The following is a 23252-nucleotide window of genomic DNA, read 5'->3' as shown; positions in this document are numbered from 1 at the left end:
GTTGTATTTCTCATCATTGTTACATCGCACCCTGACTGGCTCATCTCCTCCCCGAGACCCCTCTGCAAGGGGATCTCCAGTGGGGGAGGGCCTTCATTTTATAACGGACTTGTTACTTCGCCAAGCATGATGTCCTTCTCCAAGGACTGGACACTCCTAATAATATGTCCAAAGTACATAAGACAAAGCCTCACCATCCTTCCTTCTACAGAGCATTCGGCTATACTTCTTCCAAAAAGAATTTGTTTGTTCTCTTGGCAAGTCCACGATACACAGATGTACTACTAACACTCAGTGGGAGCCACAACAATCGTTGAAACTTTGGGCCAAAAAAACAAAACAAAAAAACTTTGGGCCAAGAAGAGTCTTTTTGACAAGTGTTTTATTGCTGATATTGTTTTGAATTGATGGTTCTTGATGATAATAAAGAGCAGATCAGGGGCTAGGTCAGGGGATGATTGTGTTCATATTGGAGATACTATTGCCGCATAAGAAACCACTCAAAACGTAGCAGTATTAAACAATAACCACTGTATGAAACTCCCAGAGTCTGTGAGACGGGGCGTCAGGGTAGACACAGTGGAGATTGCCTATCTCCTGTTCGTGGTTTTTGAGGTCTTATCTGGAAGACGTGAATATCCAGGAATAGAATCCTTGGAAGGCTTCTTCGACAACACGTTTGGTCAACGAGATGGGTTGACTTGCAGCTGGGGTTCTGGTGTTATTGTTGACTAGAGACTTACATAGTGGGCTCTCCATGTGACTTGGTCTTCTCACATCATCGTTGCAGTTATGAGAGATACATTCCACTTAGAAAGTTCTGAATAAATAACATTCCAAGAAATCCCTGTAGAAACGGCATATTCTTTTATGTTATAGCCTCGAAGTCATAGACGTATCACTTCTGCTCTATTCCATTAGTGAAAGCAGCCACAAGCCCATCCCAATTCGAGGGGTTTTAAATTAAACCCCACTTCTCAATGGGAGGAGTATTTTGGACCCTCCTCAGATCACAAATTATTTACCTTCTCCCCACATGCAAAACTCTGGTTTGAGGGCTAAGAACTCATCTGAATCAGGCTCATGTGTGAGGGAAGGCCTTGGGCTTAGTTCCTTGGGTAGTTTCTCTTGATGAGAAGACCTATGAATGAAAGAGACACGTTATTTGTCTGACTAACAGCCCATGTGCAACAAGGATAGGACCACTACAATAGACAGTAGTTAAAAAACAGAGGGAATGGGTTTGTGGTGATTATACTGAATGAAGTCCACCAATGACAAAAGGACAAATATTGTATGAGACCACTGTTAGATAAAGGTTTTCAGACAAAGAGAAACAGATGGTTACCAGAGGGAGAGGAGGAGGGAGAGGAAAAAAAGTAATGGGCTAGATGATACACAGGGCTTCGCTTGGGTGAAGAGGAAAATAATATTCGCTAAGAGAGAGGTTGGGAGAAAAATTGGGGGGGAGGCTTTGGAAGGCCATTGAAAGGTTTAGTAAGTTTAAGTTGTTGAATGTAAAAACAAATGATGATCTGGTTTGTAACCAAATTCACAACAAAATGTTTTCCTTTTAATTAACAAATATGTAAACATTGAGGGAATGAGGGACACATCTTCATGGGTTCATGATCTAAAATTTAGCTGGGGATGTGTACCGGCTCCTTAGTGAGGGCTTCTCTTACTTTTCAGTTGATGCTGTGTCTCCTGTCCACCTTCTGGAGTCGTGATTCGTTTTCCTGAGTTGTCCTTTCTTTCCCAATCAAAGTAGTCTATCGGCTATTACCACTGAGCTGTTTTCCCAGCTTACTTCTTGCTCATAGAAGTTTGGAAGGCCATTTTCCCCCCAGTATCTGATTCTTTCAGTCCATATTAGTATAATTAATTCCATTAGGACAATGAGTATAATTCCATTAAAAACTCTATGTGTTTTTATGTATCAATTTATAAACCTGCTTCATTAAGCAGTAATAAAATGCACAAGTCTCTTTGGGACACGTTGTTTTCCACCTAGGGTTCTCTATGAGGATGCTGGCGTACCTTTACCATCCTTAGAAGACCTTTGTCTATCCAAAAGAGTCTCTGATAGGCGTCATCTTCAATTCTGACTTCTTCATGTGATATTTTACTACCTATGGGTCACCATACTTCTGATCACTTTCTGGATGTAATCTTTGTCCTGAAATTTTTTCTTATCATATGAACACTATACTGCCTGAAAAAAAACAACTCTGAACTCAGTATCACACCTCTAGATTCTAGTTCATTTTTATCCCCTCTCTCTTCTCTCATGTTTGCTACATGGGTAACCAATGGAAACCAGGTGATATCTTCAACACTCTGAAATTTTACGTAGCTTAGATCTAGAGGCAGTTGTGTGAACAGAACAAGGGAACACTAATGATTTAAGATAAGGAGAGGTGAGTGCCGGGTTGCATGCCCTCACCATGCTTATTGAATCTGTATGCTGAGCAGATCATTGGAGAAGCTGGATTGTATGAAGACAAAGGTGGCATCAGGATTAGAGGAAAGCTTACTAACAACCTGCAATATGCAGCTAACTTTGCTTTCTGAAAGCAAGGAGGACTTGAAGCATTTGCTGATGGAGATCAAGGGTTACAGCCTTCAGTATGAATTACAGCTCAATGTAAAGACGACCCAAACCCTCACAAATGGACCAGTAGGTGACATCATGATAAATGGAGAAAAGGTTGAAGTTGTCAAGGATTTTGCCTTGCTTGGATCCACAATCAATGCTCATAGAAGCAGCAGTCAGGAGATCAAATGACACATTGCATGGGGTAAATCTACTGCACAAGACCTTTTTAAAATGTTGAAGAGCAAGGATGTTACTTTGAGGACTAAGGTGCACCTGACTCAAGCCATGGCTTTGAGTTTTCCATGGCCTCCTATGCAAGTGAAAGCTGGGTATCGAATAAGGAAGACTGACGAAGATTCAATGCACTTGAATTGTGGTGCTGGATAAGAATATTGAAAGTACCATGGACTGCTAAAAGGACAAACCCATCTGTCTTGGAAGAAGTACGGCCAGAGGTCTCCTTAGAGTCAAAGATGGTGGGACTTTGCCTTCCATACTTTGGACATGTTGTCAGGAGAGACCAGTCCCCGGAGAAGGGCATCATGCTTGTAAAGCAGAGGGGCAGTGAAACAGAGCAGTGGTTCTCAACCTTCCTAATGCCGCGACCCTTTAATACAGTTCCTCATGTGCGGTGACCCCCCCAACCATTAAAATTATTTTTGTTGCTACTTCATAACTGTCATTTTGCTACTGTTATGAATTGGGTGATCCCTGTGAGAGGGTCGTTCGACCCCTAAAAGGTTCTTGACCCACAGGTTGAGAACCTCTGAAATAGAGGAAGGCCCGACATGAGATAAGTTCACACTGTGGTTGCAACAATGGGCTCAAGCACAGGAACAATTGTGAGGATGTCATCAGACCAGGCAGTGTTTCGTTCTGCTGGGCACAGGGTCATTATGGGTCAGAACCCACTCGATGGCACCTAACCACAGCAGTAACAGATCTCCAGTTCATTAGGTCCATTTCCTAATGCCCACCACCTGACCAAGCTTGGAGCCAAACTGTCCACCTCTTGAGAACAAGAGTCACAGTCATCCAGTTTCCAGTCATATCTCCCTCGCGTCCCTTTAGGCCCTCGCTGAGCCCACCCTTACTTCCACTAACCATCTCCTTGGGGCCTGTCCGACTTCTGCCTGCTGCCTCATCACAAACCCACTGCTTCATGTTTTAGGTTTCTATTCTGATCATACCCCACTTCCAGATACCAAATTCTGTTCTAAGTTCTCCATAACAATCTACTCCAAACTTCAAGGCAGCGAAGACCATGCTGTCATGGTCATAGATTCTATGAGTCAGGAGTTGGAGAGGGCACCGCAAAGATGGCTCTTCTTTGTTCCACGAGAGCTGAGGCAGTGAGACTTTGGGGTTTCTTGGGACTAAATCAGTGCATTGTACATGTGGGTGAAAGATAGGTAAACTTTGCCCAGAGGGCTATGGAAGTATGAAATTCTTTGATTCATTTCCCAATGGGTGGCCTTGACTGTGTTGCCCATCCTCGAAACTAGGACCGTCTGTGATTTCTTCGAGCAATAAAGTATGGCAGAAGTGACTCTGTGTAGACACATGACCAGACATATGTACTCCCGTGTTCAGCACAGCACTGTTCACAATAGCAAGAAGTTGGAAACAGACCAAATGCCCATCAGGAGAAGAATCGATCAAGAAAAATTGGTACATACACACAATAAAAAACTATATATCGCGAAAAAACGAACACGATGAAACCATGATGGACTTCATGACATGGGTGGACATGAAGGACAGACATTATGCTGAGGGACGTTCATCAATCACACAAGGACAATTATTGAATGAGACCGCTACATAAGGATAAAACCCAAGACAAAGACTTGCACACCAAAAGGAACCAACTTTGGAGGTTCCCACAGAAGGGAGGGCAGAGGGGCAAGATGGAGAGCTGCCCGGTGTTGACTTGAATGAAAGGGCGCAAGGAGCTCCGTGGGAGGGAAAGGAGAAAGCGCGAAGTGCAGTTGGGTAGAAGGTAGGGTTGGGTCGTGACGAGTGGTTTCAACCATTGAGCGCAGTTGATGGTCTGAAATGTAAATCCCTGGCCTAATTCACAATGATAAAAAGACATTTAAAAAAAAGTGACTCTGTGTGACTTCGAAGGCTGGATCACAAAAGGCAATGCCACTTCCTGCTGTTTCTCTTGAACCACTTGTGCTTACGAATGAGCCAGTGTGAGAAGCCCAAGTCACATGTTCACGTGTGAGAGTTCACGTCTGGATGCTCCAGTCAGGGTCCTAGCTGAGCCCATTTTGCCAACATTCCCAGAAGTGAATCTCCAGTACCAGCTATTCCAGCTCCCAGATGTCATGCCAGCCATGTCTACCCACATACAAGCCATCCAGTTCCTATCCAGCTGTCATATTGCCGAGAAATCCATCCTGACCATGCCCTGTCTGAATTCCTGACACACAGAAGCCACGGACATAACAAAATGACACTTGCTTTATATCACAAAGTTTTGCAGTAGTTTGTTATACAGCTATGAGAGCCGAGTCCGTTTTATGATTATTTCAAAATCTCCTATCTCCAATTCACCTCTCTGCCTCCTTCAGCTGGTTGGACTGCCTCTGCTACCTTGCCCTTGATGCACCACATCTTGGCATATCTTTCCGTATTTCCTCTATCTTCTGCTTGCCAATTGAGTGGTTCTTTCTTTAGCTTCTCTCTCGCTTCCCGTACCTGTCACACCGAGTTAACAGGAACAAATTGGCCTGTACAACATTCTATATGGAAATTTCTTTAGCTACACCTCCAAGTTTACTAAGTTCATCTTCTCTGTTGGTGATGGAAGGCAGCAGTCTTGCCAATTCTCACCCCACTTCCCATAGCAACTTCCGCACGACCTATTTTCACCCGCCACCAGCAGTCTGCATTTGCAGCATTCATCTTTTTACTCTTTTCTAGGTTTTATCTGCTACCAGGTCCTCAAACCAATGCCGTAGGTTCTAGGGTTTTGTGAATGGCAGCACTCACCTTCTGAAGACAATTTCTATGTCAGTTGTGGTAGAAACACACCATCCCCAAACTGAGTCTCATCGTTGTTGGGGAGTCTTGAGCTGGCGCCTCCTCAAAGCCACTCTCTGCACAACGAAGAGTAAGTCCTGTGCCAGCCTCCCAGTTAGTGTTCTGTTCCAGCCCATTGTTGCTGTCGCTTTGGCCATCTACCTCACTGTAGGCGGGCTTCCTCTTCTGTGCTGACCCGTGGCTTTATCAAGCATGATGCCCTTTTCTAGGGAATGGTCTCTCCTGACAACATATCCCAAATCCATGAAATGAGTCTTGCCATCTGGGCTTCTAAGGAACATCCTGGCTGCACTTTTTCCAAGACTGATTTTTTGTTGTTCTTCTGGCAGCCCCTGGTATTTTCAATATTCTTTACCAACTCCATGATTCAAATGGATCGATTCTCCTCCAGTTTTCTTTAATCATTGTTCAAATTTCACATGCAAGTGAGTTGATGAAAAATACCATGGTCTGGGTCAGGTACACCGTTGACCTCTAAGTGACATCCTTGTTCTTCAACACTCTGAAAAAAGAAGTCTTACGCAGCATGATTTGCCCAGTGCCACATGCTCTTTGACTTCTGGACTACTGCTCCTATGAGCATTGATTGTGGATCCAGAGGAGTGAAATCCTTGACCGTGTCAATCATTTCCCCACTTATCATGATGTTGTCTCTCGGTCCAGCTGCGAGGATCTTTGTTGTCCTTCCGATGCACTGCGTTGCATTTCATACGGAAGGCTGCAGTCCTTCACTTCATCAGCAAGCGCTGCAAGTCTTCCCGAGTTTGTGCCAATCTGTACATTGCAGGCTGTCCATAAGCCTTCCTCACATCCTGGCGCCCTGTTCTCATTCATACAGTCCCGCTCTCACACATTGACAGTTCGTTGTGCCCTGCCTTGAGCAAGTCTGTCTGCACCAATTTTCCAATAGCACGTGCTCATTTCATGTTTCTGTGTCCCAGTTTGAGCATTCTTACAATATTTCAAACTTTTTGCAAATGCTGCTACATCCGTAATAAACTATAGTGTAGTGTACCTGGGAAACCGAGAACAAACACAATGAAGACAGAACCCCACGTGACTTGAACTAACCCCCCAGTACCCCCGACGGTGGTCTCGCTGTTACTAAGATCATGAAGAAGACGAGGGCTTCAGATGCTGAAGAAACGCACTGATTTTAACAAATGGTTTTAAAAATCATGTGAATAAAAATGACCAAAATATCGATATTCTTCAAAAATTAAACACGCGCAGACATGGAGATTTTGAGCACTCCCGTGGCCTAAGTATTTAAGTCTTGCTTTTCTGATTTGATGATCTGAGTCCTGTTCAGAAAATGCGAGTATCTGGAGCTAGCAGCCTTGTGCTGACGTACAAGTGGCGTTTGAGTTTTATGTTAACATGAGTCGTCCCCATAGGCAAATCAATACAGTAGCAACTTATGGTTTTTTTTGAGACTTTATTTTCCTGTTGTTGAAAGTATTCCCAGTCAAGCTTACACGGCTGTGACAATTTCTACATGTCCTTATTGGTGACATGGCTTGTATTCCTTGGATGTAGGCTTTGTGCCTGCCTTCCTCTAGCTGTTGGCAATGGAGGGTCCTCAAATCCCTGCCAAACTGGTTCACAGAGGCTTACAGACCATGCTCCTGGGGTATTTGTGATTTTACGCATGCTGCTACGAGACTGGAAAGCACTCCACACGTAACATTGGATCGATGGCCGATATCTAAGAGGCTGGGGGACACATCTTTTGAGGGCTCAGGAGGGTTTTCTGTCCGCTCGTCCAATTGTGTCTCATGTTCCTTCGGACGCCTGCTTGCAGGTCAGCACAGACAACAGCCCAGTGAATGTTGGAGCCTCTCTTGCGCTGCCTTCCTTTTCTCATCTTTATCACGTCACACTGCGGTCCCGTTCCTGCTGCTCGTATCAGTGGCTGCGGGTTTAAGTGGTAGTTCCCGAGTTTGGGCATGTTCTTCTGTTGCCCTTCGGCATTTGAACATCTTCACAAGCGGGATTTTGGTGGGATCGAAAGCCTCTCTGGGGGCGGGGGAAGAATCAGCTCAGTGTCCCCCTTGGACTACCACCATGTTGCTTTGAATGGGGTAAAGGGAAATTGTCTTGTGATGGAAAGCTGTTGTTTTGATGCTGGATAGAATGACTGCCGAGGGAAGCCCCTCGATACGATGGATTGACACAGTGGTCGTAACAGTGTGCTTCAATGTCAGGACAATTTTGAGGATGCAGCCCGACAGGGAGGGGCTTCCTTCTGTTGTGCATGGGGTCTCTGTGAGTCAAGACCGACTCCAGGGCACCCAACAACAACAATAACAACAACAACAACAGAATGACTTTTCAAGTGTTTCTGGGGTCAAGATGATCCCTATCCTACTTGGATGTGTTGACTGTGCTCTCTTGGGGTCCCTGTTTCAATAGTCTTTTTTTCTTCAGGTTTCCCCTCAAAACTCTTGAAATACTGCCTTCAAAGAAACCCGAAAGGCTCTCCTTCCTCTGGCTCTGAAGTAAATTTCCAGAGGGCTTCCCCACCCAGTCCACGAGACTTGACCATTTCCACGCCTCACACCAATAGGAAATACTCCTCACCTCTGCTTGTAGCTATGGCTGAACTCTAGCTGTGGTTTGGGAAGCCAGTAGCACTTTAGGCACTGCTGTCAGTGTGGTGGTGGCGGTGGTGGTGGTGACGACCTTTCCCTTTGTGCCAATTACTTACCAACTTGACCTCAGCCAGCCAGCTTAAGGGGCTCCACTTTCTGCTCCTAGAACTGCAGTTCCCACGTGAGAAGGGCGGTTGTCACCTGCTTTTCAGCAGGGTGCTGTGATCGTCATGGAAACAGACCTGTTCGATACTGCAAGCGATGCCACTCCAACCACCACAGCAACGAAGTGGGGGCCGCCGTGTCGGAGACGCACCTCTACCAGACCTCGCCCCCACCCATCAACACGCGTGAATGTGGCGCGGAGGAGCTGGTCTGCGCCGTGGAGGCCGTCATTAGGTAACCCAGCCCTTGGCTGAGAGCTGGCCCTGCAAAGAGCCCCCCTCTACCCCGCCACCCCCGAGCCCCCCGCCCGCTCAGAGCTGGCTTCCCACACTGCGATGTGCTCATGCACTTCAATTTCAGAGGCCCTCAGCCTGGCACTCACCTTCCCACGCTGTTGCAGCGACGGGCTTGACTGTCCTTCATTCAGTCATTTTATTTGCGATCACTTGCCTGTTAAGTGTCAGGCGCTGTGCTAGGCATGTGGGAGGCAGCAGGTCTCTGCCTTCTAGTGACGCGGGCCTGGCAGCAGCGGGAAAAGCCCAAGCATGTGGCTCCGTTCCACTGCGGGGGTTGAGAGGATGTGTCAGGTGCCTGGGGTGGGTGGCGCCTCGGTTCTTGGCTTCGCATGCTTAAAGAATTCACGCTGCAGCACGTTTTGTGATCCAAGTGGGTTTTTATGAAGGACAGGACAGGTTTCAGGTTTTATAGCCTCAAAAGGGTACACGGTATTTCTGGCAAGCGTGCCAAACCATGCTGGGGTCCACAACTGGGCACCAAACAACCACATGAACAATAGCACCCACATGTGTGGAACTTGGGGGAGGGGGGTCCCGCGCGGCCAGAGTCCAAGAACCCTAGAGGCTGAGAGCATGTGGGCCAAAAGGCGGGAGAGCCTTACTCTCCACCTGCCTCTGGCCAGGAGCAGGGTAAGAGAGCGCGTTCCCAGGCTATTTCATACCTCTGGCTGGGGAGGTGTGGTTGATGGTGTTGGTTGATCCCATTGGCTGAGTGAAGCCCACCTGGATGATGTCATGAGCCTGGGCCTAGTTTGGGCGCCCAGGTGTACCTCCCACCTGATTGAGGGCGCTGGAGGGTTTTCTTGAGGATCAGCATGCTCAGTTTGGGGTCTTCCTAGGCATCTAATGGTTGCCCGATGTCCCTCTGACCTCCTCCATAGGGGTCATTGCAGGCCTGGGAGGGACAATACCCCCCTGTCCCTAAGCTAGCTACCCAACAGATGCTCAGGGAATGAGGTGAGGTGCTCATCACAGAGGGGTGGGCCTAGGGTGCCGACCCCTTACTGACGGCAGCGTTAGCCAGTGAGGAGAGGCTGGCAGCGTGGCCAGGAGAGCTCCCAGCAACCTGGTCCTGGAGTGTGCCCCAGGAGGCTGCTAGGGAAGCCTCCTCCTGTTGCGTGGCAGAAAGGGCGAGCTTGAGACATGATAACCTCTGGATTTGTCTTTTTGTGTAATATTGATTGAGATGAGAATGCACACCCATCTATGCTACAAGGTTCCTGTTTAAGGATAGGGATGGCGTTTTTCATGTGTCTCTACAGAGACTCACGGCAGGGAGACAGTCACTGATTGTCAAATGAGAACGGCATAAGAAAAGCAGAGTCCCCAATTGGTCAGACCCCTGTCATAGCCAAACTCCCAAACCCAACTCACTGTCATGAGTCGATGTCGACTCACAGTGACCCCACAGGACAGGGTCGAACGCCCACTGCGGGTTTCTGAGACTATAACGCTTTACCCTGCAATAGACAGTCCCGCCTTACTCCCGAGGAGCTGCTGGGGGTTTCCATCTGCTGACCTGGTAGTTAGCAGCCCGAGGCAGAAGCACTATGTCCCCCGGTCTCCTCAGACTGCGGTCCCATTATCATCAATTTGCTCGTCTGGTGTTATTCAAACGCATGTTTGATCTCCGTAACTCTAACTAGACATCCGGCATTCTTTGGGGAGTGACCGTGTGCCATCAGTTCTTCTTCCTCCTGCTCTGTAACTTCCATTTTTATCATTTTTAGTACTGTGCTTTTATACAAATAATGTGCAAGTTGTACTTTTATTTTTTTCAAACTGTGGGTTAATTTCCTATGTGCGACACATGCATTGTTTATGTGGGTGCACTACACAGGTGCAAAAATATGATCAATACGAGTCCCGTAGACATTTCTTGGGAGCCCTGGTGGGGTAGTGGGTTGTACATTGGACTGGTAACCAAAAAGTCAGCAGCTCAAAGCTACCTGCCGCTCAGAGGGAGAAAGATGAGGCTTTCTACTCTGGTACAGATATATATCCTCTGAAACCCACAGAGGTAGACCTCTTCTGTCCTATGGGGGCGTTTGGAGTCGGAACCGGCTCGATGGCAGTGAGTTTGGTTCTGGGGCTTGGGTATGACAGCAGGGTGACGGACTGGGCACGGTTTGGTTCTTTTTGGAGCCCTCTGATCATGCGTGTTGATTCACACAGCTTCAAGAGAGAAATGCAGACGCTGACTTCTGGCAAGATGGTCGGCAAACAAGGAGCCAGAAGGCTTCCGTTTTGCTTGCTTCTCATGGTAGGAACTCACTGCCATGAGGTTGATTCTGACTCACGGTGACCCTATAGGAAAGGGTAGAACTGCCCCTGTGGGCTTTCGAGACCTTAGCTTGGCATGGAAGTAGAAAGCCTCATCTTTCTCTCTTGGAGCGACTGGTGGTTTCAAACTGCTGTCCTTGGGGTGGCAGCCCGACTTGCCATCCACTCTGCTACCAGGGTTTGGGGGCAGTGGTCTCTTTTTGCCTCAGTGTGTTCATCTCTGCATTCGAGATGTTGTGCCAAGCCGTGAGGAAATGGAAACATGCTTCCAGGAGTAACTGGTACCAATAAGTAAGAGCCGTTCATGACGCTTGAGCACTGACGAGGTCCTCATGAGGCTCCCAATAGGTTGGAACCCGCATGTTGTGAGCGCGTGTAACTTGCAGAATCCCTTTTTTGCAGCCTATTGAAAGAAGCCGAATTCCATGCTGAGCAGCGGGAATACGAACTGAACCGCCGGCGGCAGCTGGGCCTCTCCTCCTCCCACCACTCCCTGGATACGGCGGACTTCGACAACAAGGATGACGACAAGCACGACCAGCGCCTGCTCAGCCAATTCGGAATATGGTTCTTAGTAAGGGACCGGCGTTAACTCCCCTCCCTTTTCTTACTGGTCACCCCACGAAGTGCACCGATGAGGAGTTGCTGCTGTTCTTTTCAAAGAAGTAAATAGTGTAAAATTCACCTTAGCAATGTGGCTGGGTCTCTCAACCCTGGGCTGCACCTTAGCTGTAGCTTAACAAACAAACAAACAAACAAACAAACAAACAAACAAACGACAAAACAATGCCCAGCCCCCTCAGCAGACACATAAAACCAGACTCTCCTGTGTTTCCACAGATCTCCCGGTTGATTCTAACGAAGACCCAGGTGTTGGATCCCAGAATGGTCCAAACGGACCTTTGGGCGGGACATCGGTGGGGGAGTTGCTCGGGTGGCTGCTTCAACAGTGGCTCTAAGACCATTGACAAAAATTTATACCCCGACACCTATCTATCTCTGAATTATTTTCCCCCCTCTCAAGTTTAGTCTCAGCGGAGCTTTTTGTATTTTCTGGGCAATGCTTGCACGTAGCCCCACAGGAATTCTAGCCAAACTGACCAACTTGACCTTTTTAGCAAGGAGTGTCATGACTCAAACGCACAGCCCCAAAGTCCCACGCCAGCGGAGTGGACCTGTTCCGCCAGGCTGCGTGGGGACATGTGGAGGGCGTCTCCGGGGTGCGGCAACTTTTGTTAACGCCCTCACGTGGTTCCTTGAGAGGACCTTTAGTTTCATTGTTCATGTCTTAAGTCTTGCTACCTAGAGCGTGTCCCCTAGCAGCCCGACACGTGTCCCCTAGCAGCCCGACACGACTGTGAACCCTTTCGAGGCAGAGGAGGAGGTGTATTATTTGTTGATTGATTTATTCGGAGCGTGATAAAACACTTATTTCTGAACGAAGGAATGGCTGATGAGCTATTTATAATGTGGCGCATCGGGGCCTGCAAGTCAAGATAGCCGAATCATGCCTGGTGTAAAATCCTCAGGGGGTAGCGACCGTTTCAGAACCGAGCTGTAGGCAGGCAGTATTTTCACTGAAGATGAAATCGCATCTTTTAGATGAAACACTACCTTAGCCCTCGAGGAGTCCCCTCTGTTTCCAAAGGTCGCTTTCCGCCACTTCACTCTCATGAGGCGCCTGCAGGAGCAGCTGTTTTCGATACCCAAAAGAAATCCAATGAGGAGGTTCATTTCTTTGCTGAAAGTTCCAAAATGGAACTAGCGTGCATCATTGGCTTTGCACTGCACTGCCCAGAGGCTCCCTGAGGAGCAAACACCCATAACATCTCAGCATCGAGCCACCCCCCCCCTGGGTGCGCTCTCGGCAAGCACTCTTCATGGGTGCTATTTTAGGCTTGATGCTTTCTTTGGCAGGCTATTTGGGGGGCCCGGGGCTGCTGACAGAACTGTCTCCTATAAACTCGTGGGAATTGTGTCTTCCTTTTCTGATATTTGGTCACACAAACCTTGTCATGGGCCTCCTCTCTACTTGCAGGTTCCGGTGGACACCTGTAGTTGCCTAGTGTTTATTGCATACTTGAAGAGGCTGATGGGAAGGAGACATCTCGAAGGGAGATTATTGTGGCAATCCTTCCTTTCCTTTAGAGAGCAGCGTTTCCCAGAATACGCTCTCCTGCATCATTGATAATACTGCCTATTTTGCATTTGGGGGAACTTTTTAATGTGCCTTTCAATGTCCATGTAGAGACCCTGTGAGGCGGTTGGAGGCTGAAGCAGGGGTCTGCTCTGCCTGTTTGTAGGTGAGCCTCTGCACGCCCAGCGAGAACACGCCGACGGAAAGCTTGGCCAGGCTGGTGGCCATGGTGTTTCAGTGGTTTCACTCCACGGCCTATATGATGGACGATGAAGTCGGAAGTTTGGTGGAGAAGCTCAAGCCTCAGTTTGTCACCAAGTGGCTGAAGACAGTCTGTGACGTGCGCTTTGATGTCATGGTCATGTGCCTTCTTCCCAAACCCATGGAGTTTGCCAGGGTAAGTGGACGGCAAGAGCTTGAGCCTCCTTGGAGAGACGGCCGCGGTGTGCAGAAGCACTGCCTTGGTCGTGGGGGTGTTATGCAGACTGTAGGAGAAGAACCACACGCCTGGTTTTAATCAAGACAGCGAAGTGAGTTGAGTAGAGTCACTACATCTCTGGCAATGTGGGTTGGAGATGGGAATATGTTTTAAGATAACATAGTTTCTTTAAGTTGCTGAATGTTTTTATGACTGCATCAGGGGTTGCTGGGGCAGAAGCCTTTGGGGGAGTGTGTGGAGGCTCAGTCCTTCTCTAGCCTACAGCCTGTAGAAAGTCTACCATCCAACCAGGGTCCTTTCCGGTGGATTTGCATGACTTTCTGGAGCTACAGGGCAGGGCTTTCTGCCCCAGTGCTCCTTTCTGATATCAGGCTGATCGGACATATTTTACCAGCTGTGCAGCTGGGAAGACTCCTTATTTTCTGAACACAATCTAATTTGTGTCTGCTCTAGCAAGATCATTACTCAGACTCTGTTTTGGACAGCAGTCTATGGGGGGGAAAAGAAAGTAAACAAAACCCCTCGAAGTTATTTTCTAAGTTTTTAAAAAATTTAATTTGTGATTTTTCTATGTACTTTCCAAAAGGTGGTGCGGCAGTTTTCAGCGGAAAATGGTTTTGAAGTAAGACATTTAGTGACAAAGCAGTGCCCAGGGTAGCCTTTATGTAACTCCCAATATTCAGCGGTGTGTTCAGTTCAGTTCAGTGTTCAGCGCACTTCTTCTTTGGTGCCACCTACTGACACAGACATACAACTGAATTTTTGTGTAATGGAAAGCTCTCACTTCCTGGCATTTTGGACTGTGCTGATACATTTTCCACTGTCCCCGTGTCTCTCCTCCCACCCCCTCATCCCCCGTTTGAAAGGTGAAGATTGGTATTATCTGTCATGGTCCATCCCAGGTTCTCAACATCCCAGTCTTTTACTCTTCTCAGTTTGGACCGAAACTGCCAAAGACAAAACAAATCCCAGAAACGTAGTCACTTCTTTAAACTATTTAGTGAGTCATCTCATTTGTTGGTCCATATAGCACCAATGAGATGGTGAGATTTAAAATAGGATTGATTTGGTTCTTTGGACTAGTCTAGAATCTGAGATGTGATAGTTTTTGTTTGTAATAGATTTGTTGAAAATAAGGTGGTTTCCCAGAAGTTGTGTGTTCCATGGTCAAGACTATAGACCAGCAATCCTTTGCTCTTGCCGTGCTTATAATAAGGGCAGAGGCTTTTTATGTGCGGAAGTCTTAGAAACAGTACCTAAGTTCATGGTTGCCATATTTGCCTGCTATGGAAAATTAACATAGCAGAAAATGTTAGTCTTTGTAACTCACAGGTTCAACCAGCCTGAGTGAATTCTTAGTATAAAAACCAACATAGCAGAATATGCAGTGGAGGGGGGAAATCACTCTCTTCCCTCCTATTTCCCATAATCAGAGTGTTTTCAATAGCAAGAGTATAGCAATGGACATCCGTGTTCCTCTGCGGCCCAAGTGGAGCTGCACCTGGTGGAACGGGTCTGTCAAACTTTGGAACTAATAATGCCCTCGTCATAAGCAGGTCCCATCGAGGGTAAGTGTCTGGGATGCTAATTTATGTGTGATTCGGAAAGCCTGCCATAGAAAAGTTCCAATCTTAATTTGTTCTGAATATTGGGACTTATCTGCGGCTGTGCATTCCTTTTTTCTTTTAATAGTGACTTGTTCTTGCGGCTCAGGGCTTCTTAAAAGGTCAGGCTGAAGAGCTTCGGTCATGGGCTCAGCTGTAATGGACTGGGCCATGGATCAGCTGTACTCATTTCCTGGCGGAAGCCCTTGAGTGTCCTTGTAACGAGCACTTTTGTTCTGTTCCCCGGTGGCCCTGGAAATCCCATCAGGTTGGTGGATATTGGGATAAGTCTTGCAGCACGGTGACGCAGTTGAAGGAAGGTCTCCAGAGAACCCTCTGCTTGATCCCCTACAACGTGATCAATCAGTCCGTGTGGGAGTGCATCATGCCCGAGTGGCTGGAAGCCATCCGAACAGAAGTCCCAGATAACCAGCTAAAGGAGTTCAGGGAAGTATTAAGGTGGGTAAGTAGTTTAATGCTGCCACCGCTATCGATCGTCATGGCATCCTCCGGTGTGGCAGGCCCTACGCTACCATTTTCCATCAGCTGGTTTTTCAGGAAGCTTTTGGAGAAATTGGAAGCTGCCGAAGTGAGATAATTATTACAGATCGTGAGGAGGTGACTTAGATTTATTCAGAAAAGATTCTTGTGGAATACTAAGTACCCACTGATGTTGTACATCATCGGATTCATTGTGACTCTATAGGACATGGTCGAACTGCCTCGTAGGGTCTCCGAGGCTATAAACCTTTATGGAAGCAGGCTGCCACAATCCTTCCTCCTTCCAAACGGCTGACCTATTAGATAGTTGTCAGGCACTGAACCACTGGGCCACCAGGACTCCTCAGAAGACCGTACAGACACACCATTATGTTACATTATTTTCTAATATAATTATGATTGGCATTGGTAGCATGGGGTGTTGGGCTGCCAACAGCAAGGCCAGCAGTTTGAAACCACCAGCGGCTGCGTAGGAGAAAGACAGGTCTTTCTACTCCTGGAAAGAGTTGCTATCTCGGAAAGTTGCAGGGGTGATTCTACCCTGTCCTATTGGGTCGCGGTGGGTCCTCATGGACCCGATGGCAGTGGGAGGTATCAGAAGTAATCTAGGGATGATTGAAAGTATATGGGGGGTGTGCATAGGTTATAGGCATTTGGGCATCTGTGGATTTTGGTATCCAGGGGGGTCCGGGAAGCAACCCCCTGGCACATATTGAGGGACGACTATATATTTTCTATAGGTTTCTATTCCAATGATATAAACCGTTCTATTGCTTTAAGGGAGGAAGCATGCTGGTACCAGGTCAGGACACAGAAATATTTCGGTCTCAATAGTGGACTCCAGTATATGCCCATTGGTCATTTACTGTCATTGCTCTGTTTTCCAGCAAAATGTTTGACATTGAGCTCTGCCCTCTACCCTTTTCATTGGAAGAGATGTTTGGCTTTATCAGTTGTCGCTTCACAGGGTACCCTTCCTCTGTGCAGGAGCAAGCCTTACTCTGGCTTCATGTAAGTGAATGATGCTTTTGATCCTTTGGGGCAATACTTCTTAGTCTGTGGGATTTAGATCCCAGGGTAGAGAGGCAAGGACTTATTGCACATCGTCAAGAAACACATATGCTTTCTGAGAACCATTTGTAGACTAGTATGCCATAGGCGTAGAGCCGTAGGTGAATGACTATATTTAAAATCTATGTAGCAATAGTTATCATTAATGGATCCCACATTTATATATCCTTCCAACAGTGCATGCTAAATAACTGTTTTGTGGGTTTCCAATACATCGCTTAGTATTAAAAACACAAATCCTTTTCTTGGAAAGGCTAAATGGTACTGATTTCGGGAGCAGTGTATGGTGTTCCTTCAGCCTGGAATGACATGCTCTCCACTTGTGAAGTCCAAGTTAATCTTTTAAAAGTCAAACCCAAAGTTATTTTCTCCATGAAGACTTCTGCTACTTGACACCCCTTCTTTCCATTAGAATTCACGGTTCCCTCTTCTAAAGTCCCTAGAGATTCATCTGTTCACTGTCTGCTACGCCAGTCTTACAGTCTTTGCTGATGACAAACTTTAGTTGCATGAGTATGTCTTTTTGTTTTTAATTAATCATTTTATTGGGGGAGGGGTCTCTTACAAGCATGACTTGTCTTATTGGTCTTTAAACTTAGAAGCCCATTTTCCCTCCCAGTATCTGGAACATACCAGACATTTCATAGATGTTCAATAAACATTTATTAAGTAGAGTTGAATATCTGGCAAAGTTTGATCCGTTCAGAAAATGAGGACAGACTCATGTTTAGATGACCTGTGAGCGCGAACATTTTGGGGAGCACTACACTTATTCAAGCTGCATGCTGAGCAAATAGCCCGAGAAGCTGGACTACGTGAAGAAGAACTTGACATCAGGATCGGAGGACGGCTTATTAATAGGTGTCACAACCTTGCTTGCTAACAGTGAGGAGGTCTTGAAGCACTTGCTGGTGAAGATCAAGGGCTTCAGTCTTCAGTAGAGATGACAACTCAATGTCAGAAAGCCAAATCCTCACAGCTGAACCAGTAGACAACATGATGATAAATGGAGAAAAGATGGAAATCATCAAGGATCTTTTTACTTTGATCCACAATCAATGCTCGTGGAAGCAGCAGTCAAGAAATTGAATGACCGATTGCACTGGGCAAATCTACTCCAGAAAACCTCCTTAGGTGTTCAAGAGAACGGATACTACTTTGAAAACTTGAGTGTGTTGGGCCCATGGGAAAGTTGGACATTGAAGGATTCGAAGGGCAAAATAATGAACGATACATGAAGCATCAAAGTAAGATGGGGGAAAAATACACAAAACACTGCTCCCAAAAGAATGAATGGTCACCCATTTTAGGAAGCCGGTTATAATCAAGATTCCCTCATATGGAAGGAAGCCGTCGAGGCTGAAAAGAAGACCTTGGTGAAAAACGAGTTTCCAGGAATGGACGGAATACCAATTGAGATGTTTCAGCAAATGGATGCATTGCCGGAAGTACTTATCTGTGCTAAGAAATTTGGAAGACACTTACCTGGCCTTGTGACTGGAAGAGATCTAGATTGGTTTTCATTAAAAAAAGTGATCCAACAAGATATGACCAATATTGAACAATTTCAGTAATCTACATACAAGTAAAATTTACCTGAAGGTAATTTAAAAACAGCGGCGCCAGCAATCAACAGGGCATTGCCAGAAATTCAAGCCAGATTTAGAACAGAACGTGGAGAATGGTATTACCATTCCTGAAGTTGATGGATTGCCACCAGAGAATGCCAGAAAAATCAATGTGTCTGTGTTTTCATTGACTGTGCCAAGGCATTCAACTGTGTGGATCATAGGAAATGATGAAGAACGTTGTAAAGAACAGGAATTCCAGAATAGTTCACTGTGAATCGTGTGGAACCTGAATTTAGACCAAGAGGCTTGAACAGGACAAGGGCACTCTCTGGTTTAAAATCAAGGGCGTCTCCTTTAACCATATTTATTCGATTTTTGTGCTGAGCAAACAGTCTAAGCAACTGTGCTCTATGACAAAGGACATGGCCTCAGGATGGGAGGAGGGCTTCCTCACAGCCTTTGAGGTACAGATGGCACGACCTTGAAAGTGAAGTCTAGATGGCGCGACCTTGATTGCTGAAAGGGAAGAAGACCTGTGGGGCTTACTGGTGAACACCAAAGACAACAGCCTTCAGCGTGGCTTACACACCAACAGAAAGGAAACCGAAGTCTGCACCACAGGGCCGGCCAGCAACATCAGGTACACTGTGTAAACACAAAAATTGTCAGGGATTTCATTTTACTTCGATCCGCAATCAACAATCCTGGGAGCAGTAGTCAGGAAATCAAATGACAGCTTGCACTGAGCAAAGATTCAGAGACGGCATTTTTAAGGAGCACCTACTACCCACGTGGAGGGTAAAGAAAGAATTTGATTGATGGTGCTGGGGAAGGGTATTGACTAGCCCGTGGACTGCTGGCAGGATGAACAGCTACATCTCCCTAGAAGTACAGCTAGAGTGTCCCTTGCAAGCAAGGATGGGGAGACTCTGTCCTCCACACTTTGGACATGCCCGCAGGAGGGACCGATGTTAGAAAACGATCTCATACTTGGTCAAGTTGAGGGTCAACGACAAAGACGAAGACCCTAAGCAAGGTGGATTGATACAGTGGCTTCAACAAAGGTCTCCAGCATCACCACAATTGCGAAGAGGGCCCAGGACCGAGCAGCGTTTCGTTCTGTTGAACATTAGGGTTGCTCTAAATCAAAACCAACCCGACACCTCTCAACAGCAGCAGCCACCACCAATAGATATGGGTAAGGTCAGCTCTCATTTTAGGACAAGCCAGTACTTCTTCAGATGGCTTGATGTCTTCTTAGTTACTGAGTACTGAAAAGGGTTCTCACACTGTGCTGTGGGGGTGGGGTGCGTTGGGCTGAGGAGCAAGGCTGTAAATGCCTGCTCCCACCAGACTCACAGTGGGTTCGCTTTGTACATTCTACAGATGGGCTTGCACAACTATGCTGCATTTGAAGATTTTAAATCACAACTTCAGAATAGAGTGGAAAATACAGTGGACCGAGTAAATGAATGAATGAATGAATTGTGAGGCCATTTATAGAATTCCTATGTGCCAGATACTGTGATAGGCATCAAGGGCGGAACCTGGTCTTTTCCTCGTGCTTTCTTCGACAAGTACAGTGGGAGGGTCGTTAGATGCTATAGAGTTGATTCTGACTCATAATGGTCCATCCTATGCACAGTAGAAAGGTTTTGCACCATCTCCACCATTATTATTGTATTTGAACCCACTTTTTGTAGCCCCCTTTTCAATCCATCTTGTTGAGGGTCTTCCTTTCTCCCTTCTACAATGGACAAGAGGGATAGATTTATCCTTGTCTGAAAGAAGGCATCTATTTCCATAAAATCCTTGACAGCTGAGTCTTGATTTGGACCCAGAAACATACCTGAGACTCAGGATCATCAGAGTACAGGATCAGGTGGGGCATTCTCCTTAGTGGAGAGCGTAGATCAGAGAGGATATGAATTGGGATAGGAAGATTATTCAGGATTATCAACAGTTCAGAGAAACACGATGAACGGAGGCAGTAGCACAGTGTGGCAAAGAGGAAAAACTGTCAGATGCTATTACAGACAGGACATGACAACTTATTGACTGTGGGGGCAGGGAGTGATCACGTTCCGTGATAATGCTGCTTTTTTTACCATAAAGTGTTAAGAAGGGGCGTGCTGATATTCCAAATGCAGAAAGCCAAATCCTCATGCCAATGATTGGCTTTGGAAAAGAAATGTTCACTGTTGTTGTGTTGTGTTTAAGTTTATCTGTTTTGGAAGGATTTATGCTCTTTCCCCCTTAGGTGCTATCGGAGTTAGACATCATGGTTCCACTTCAACTCTTGATAAGTATGTTTTCTGATGGAGTCAATTCTGTCAAAGAACTGGCAAATCAAAGAAAATCAAGAGCCAATGAATTAGCAGGGAACCTTGCCGCTCGCAGGGTAAGTATTGCCACCACTGGTTCCGACTTCCTTGTTAAGATTTTGAAATCTCTTGTCAGTTGTACCAGGTCTGAAATGGGTATCATCGTAAGCATCTTTGAAAATGCTTTTTCACTCGACCACAACTCTATTAACCTTTAAATCATATGAAAGGATAGAAAATATTATTAAAGGCAGGTGTGGTTTAATCTGTATTCAGTAGGTTACTGCTTTTTATATTTCTGGTTTGAACGTTTCACCTTTGAATCGGCCTGATGGCTTTCTTCTACCCTGGTGAAAGGAAAAAGAGATGCTTATTTGGTCCTGTTCCATTTTGTTGTTTCCAGATAAACAAGAATTCTTCACTAACCACTAGGCAGACCAGTGCTCCCCTTTGGGGGTCAAGGGAGTGGATTTATGTGTTTATTTTTGGTATTGAGGCTTGGGGAGGCAAGATCAACTGATGGTCACTGTGAGCGATGCTGTGACCATGACCCATTGAGCCCTCTTTTGAGGGGGTGGGGAGCCTCATTGTACATTTGTGGATGACAAAATTCAATGTAGTCTTGCCTACAGCGTATGAAAATTGTGGAACATTTTGGATAATTTTTTTTCTGTGAGAGATCAGGAACTTGATAGAGTTTCAGCTGATACACTGGCATCTCTAGACCACGCTCAAGGTTTGGAAATCTGGGCTCTTCGCTAATGGATGGCAAGACCTGATCTCAATGATCTCCTTGTTAAGGCTTTCTCCAAAATGTTTTCTCTGCCGTGAGCCACAGGCTCCTAGTCATTCTACTTTATATCTCTATAGCTAGTAGCTAGAAGCGGTAGTCATGATCCGAGGATAATAGCTTCCAAGAGCATTCCGTGCTTTAAAAAAAAAATCATTGCTTATTTTCTTATTCTCCCGTTAGGAACCAGCTGTCACAAACATTTATTACTTTCTTTCTTTCTTCTAGAACCTTTAATGTGCATGCCCTTGTGTGGCACTTGGTAGAAGTGCTCATTACTTTATATAATGTTTTCACAATTAATGATATCATTTGATGCGCATGGAATTGTGCGAGACGCCGGGGAAGGGATCATTCCCTAATTTGATAACTCACGCTTGACCCGATGAGCTTCAGAAGTGACCCCCGAGAGACCCGGACCGTTAGAACCGGCCAGGAATGTTGACCCTTAGCGAGGCCAACTTCCTCTTTCTCTTAGAAGGGCTGCTCACGGACTTTTCCCGTGACTAGCAAGAGCCCTGGTGGCACGGTGGCCAGACAGCGGGCTGCAATCTGAAAGGTCAAAATCACCAGCCGCCCTGTGGGAAAAAGACGGGCTTTCTGTTCTCGTAAAGAGTTCATACAGTCTTGGAAAGTGCAGCTGTACGCTGGTCTATGAGTCAGCATCAACTCCATGGCAGCAGGTGGGGCTTTTTGGAGCAAGGTCTTAAGAGGGAAGATATGATTTGAGGGTGACGTACAGGTATGTGCCAGTCAGGGTTCTGCTGCAGAAATGACCTCAGATGGTCCAAACGATGGGATGGACTGTAATGAGGGGTCTGCTTCTAGAGTCAGGAGAAAGGCTCAGGGAGCAGATAGGGCATGTAGCAGGGTACATAGGTGTTGTGTGGGGGTAGCTGTGGTTGGTAGGTGCTGTCAAGTTGACTTTTGACATAAAGAGACTCCACGTGACAGACTAGAACTGCTGTGTGGGCGTTTCCAGGCTGTGCCCTTTAAGCTGATCATGAAGGCTCTTGTGGAGGCCCTGGGTGGGTTCAAACTGCCTCCCTTTCCTTTAACACCTGAGCGATTAAACAGGGCTTTCTCTTTGTGTATGTGTTTATAGTATATTATATTAATGCAATATATATGCATAACTATGCATTATATGGGTAGATATGATATTATTACCCTATGACTGGAGGGGCAAGAGAAAGTGTTTCTGCAGCCCAATGGAAACTTTAACTGTTGATAGAGTAATGATGAGCAAGTCTAGAAAGAATGATGTAGGCAGAGTCAGGGGTATAGCACCAGATTAGGTTGGGGTAGGGGGTGGGGTGAGGAGTCTTCCTACCTCTCCTTTCTCCCACTGTTGGATCTTCTCCTAATGTCTCCCATCAACTGAATCCAAATGGTAGCCAGTCAGTAAGGGAGCCGAGAGAGAGACAGTCCGTGGGCACAGACAGGGCAGAAGAGGACACATAGGGTCTGGGTCTGGAATGGGTAGGCTTAGGGAGTATAATCGGTATAACAGGCTGGACATATGTGAAGTTTTACCAGCATAATTTAATAATTATAATACCTTGAGGTCATTCTTCTGTAATGAGTCAGGTCAATCTGAGATCTTGTGCTATGATTCTAAAAATTATCTTACCATATTTTCCCTGTGGTAAATTCTCTTTTTTTGGTGGGAGAGTGACGGGGGTGGGGTGGGGGTGGTGGGGGGTGCGTGGGGTCTGGTTGTTAATAGCTGTAATGAGTCAGGTCAATCTGAGATCTTGTGCTATGATTCTAAAAATTATCTTACCATATTTTCCCTGTGGTAAATTCTCTTTTTTTGGTGGG

The 23252-nt window shown here is 46.3% G+C and overlaps 1 protein-coding gene across 11 annotated transcripts in view; it reads left to right on the top strand.

Moving 5' to 3' along the window:
* UNC79 (unc-79 homolog, NALCN channel complex subunit) overlaps nt 1-23252 on the top strand; it is a 299617-nt gene that overhangs the window by 147293 nt on the left and 129072 nt on the right. For all 11 annotated transcript variants that reach the window (XM_045288090.1, XM_045288086.1, XM_045288091.1 and 8 more), the window contains 6 exons: nt 8414-8646; nt 11394-11565; nt 13295-13525; nt 15440-15630; nt 16560-16683; nt 20575-20715. In XM_045288090.1, the coding sequence (XP_045144025.1) occupies nt 8414-8646; nt 11394-11565; nt 13295-13525; nt 15440-15630; nt 16560-16683; nt 20575-20715 (1092 nt within the window). The remainder of the gene's footprint in view (nt 1-8413; nt 8647-11393; nt 11566-13294; nt 13526-15439; nt 15631-16559; nt 16684-20574; nt 20716-23252) is intronic.

Source organism: Echinops telfairi, unplaced genomic scaffold (genome assembly GCF_000313985.2).
Source record: "Echinops telfairi isolate 266 unplaced genomic scaffold, ASM31398v2 ScPeMD7_18;HRSCAF=68, whole genome shotgun sequence".
NCBI lineage: Eukaryota > Metazoa > Chordata > Mammalia > Afrosoricida > Tenrecidae > Echinops > Echinops telfairi.
This window is presented reverse-complemented; position numbering and strand designations above follow the sequence as displayed.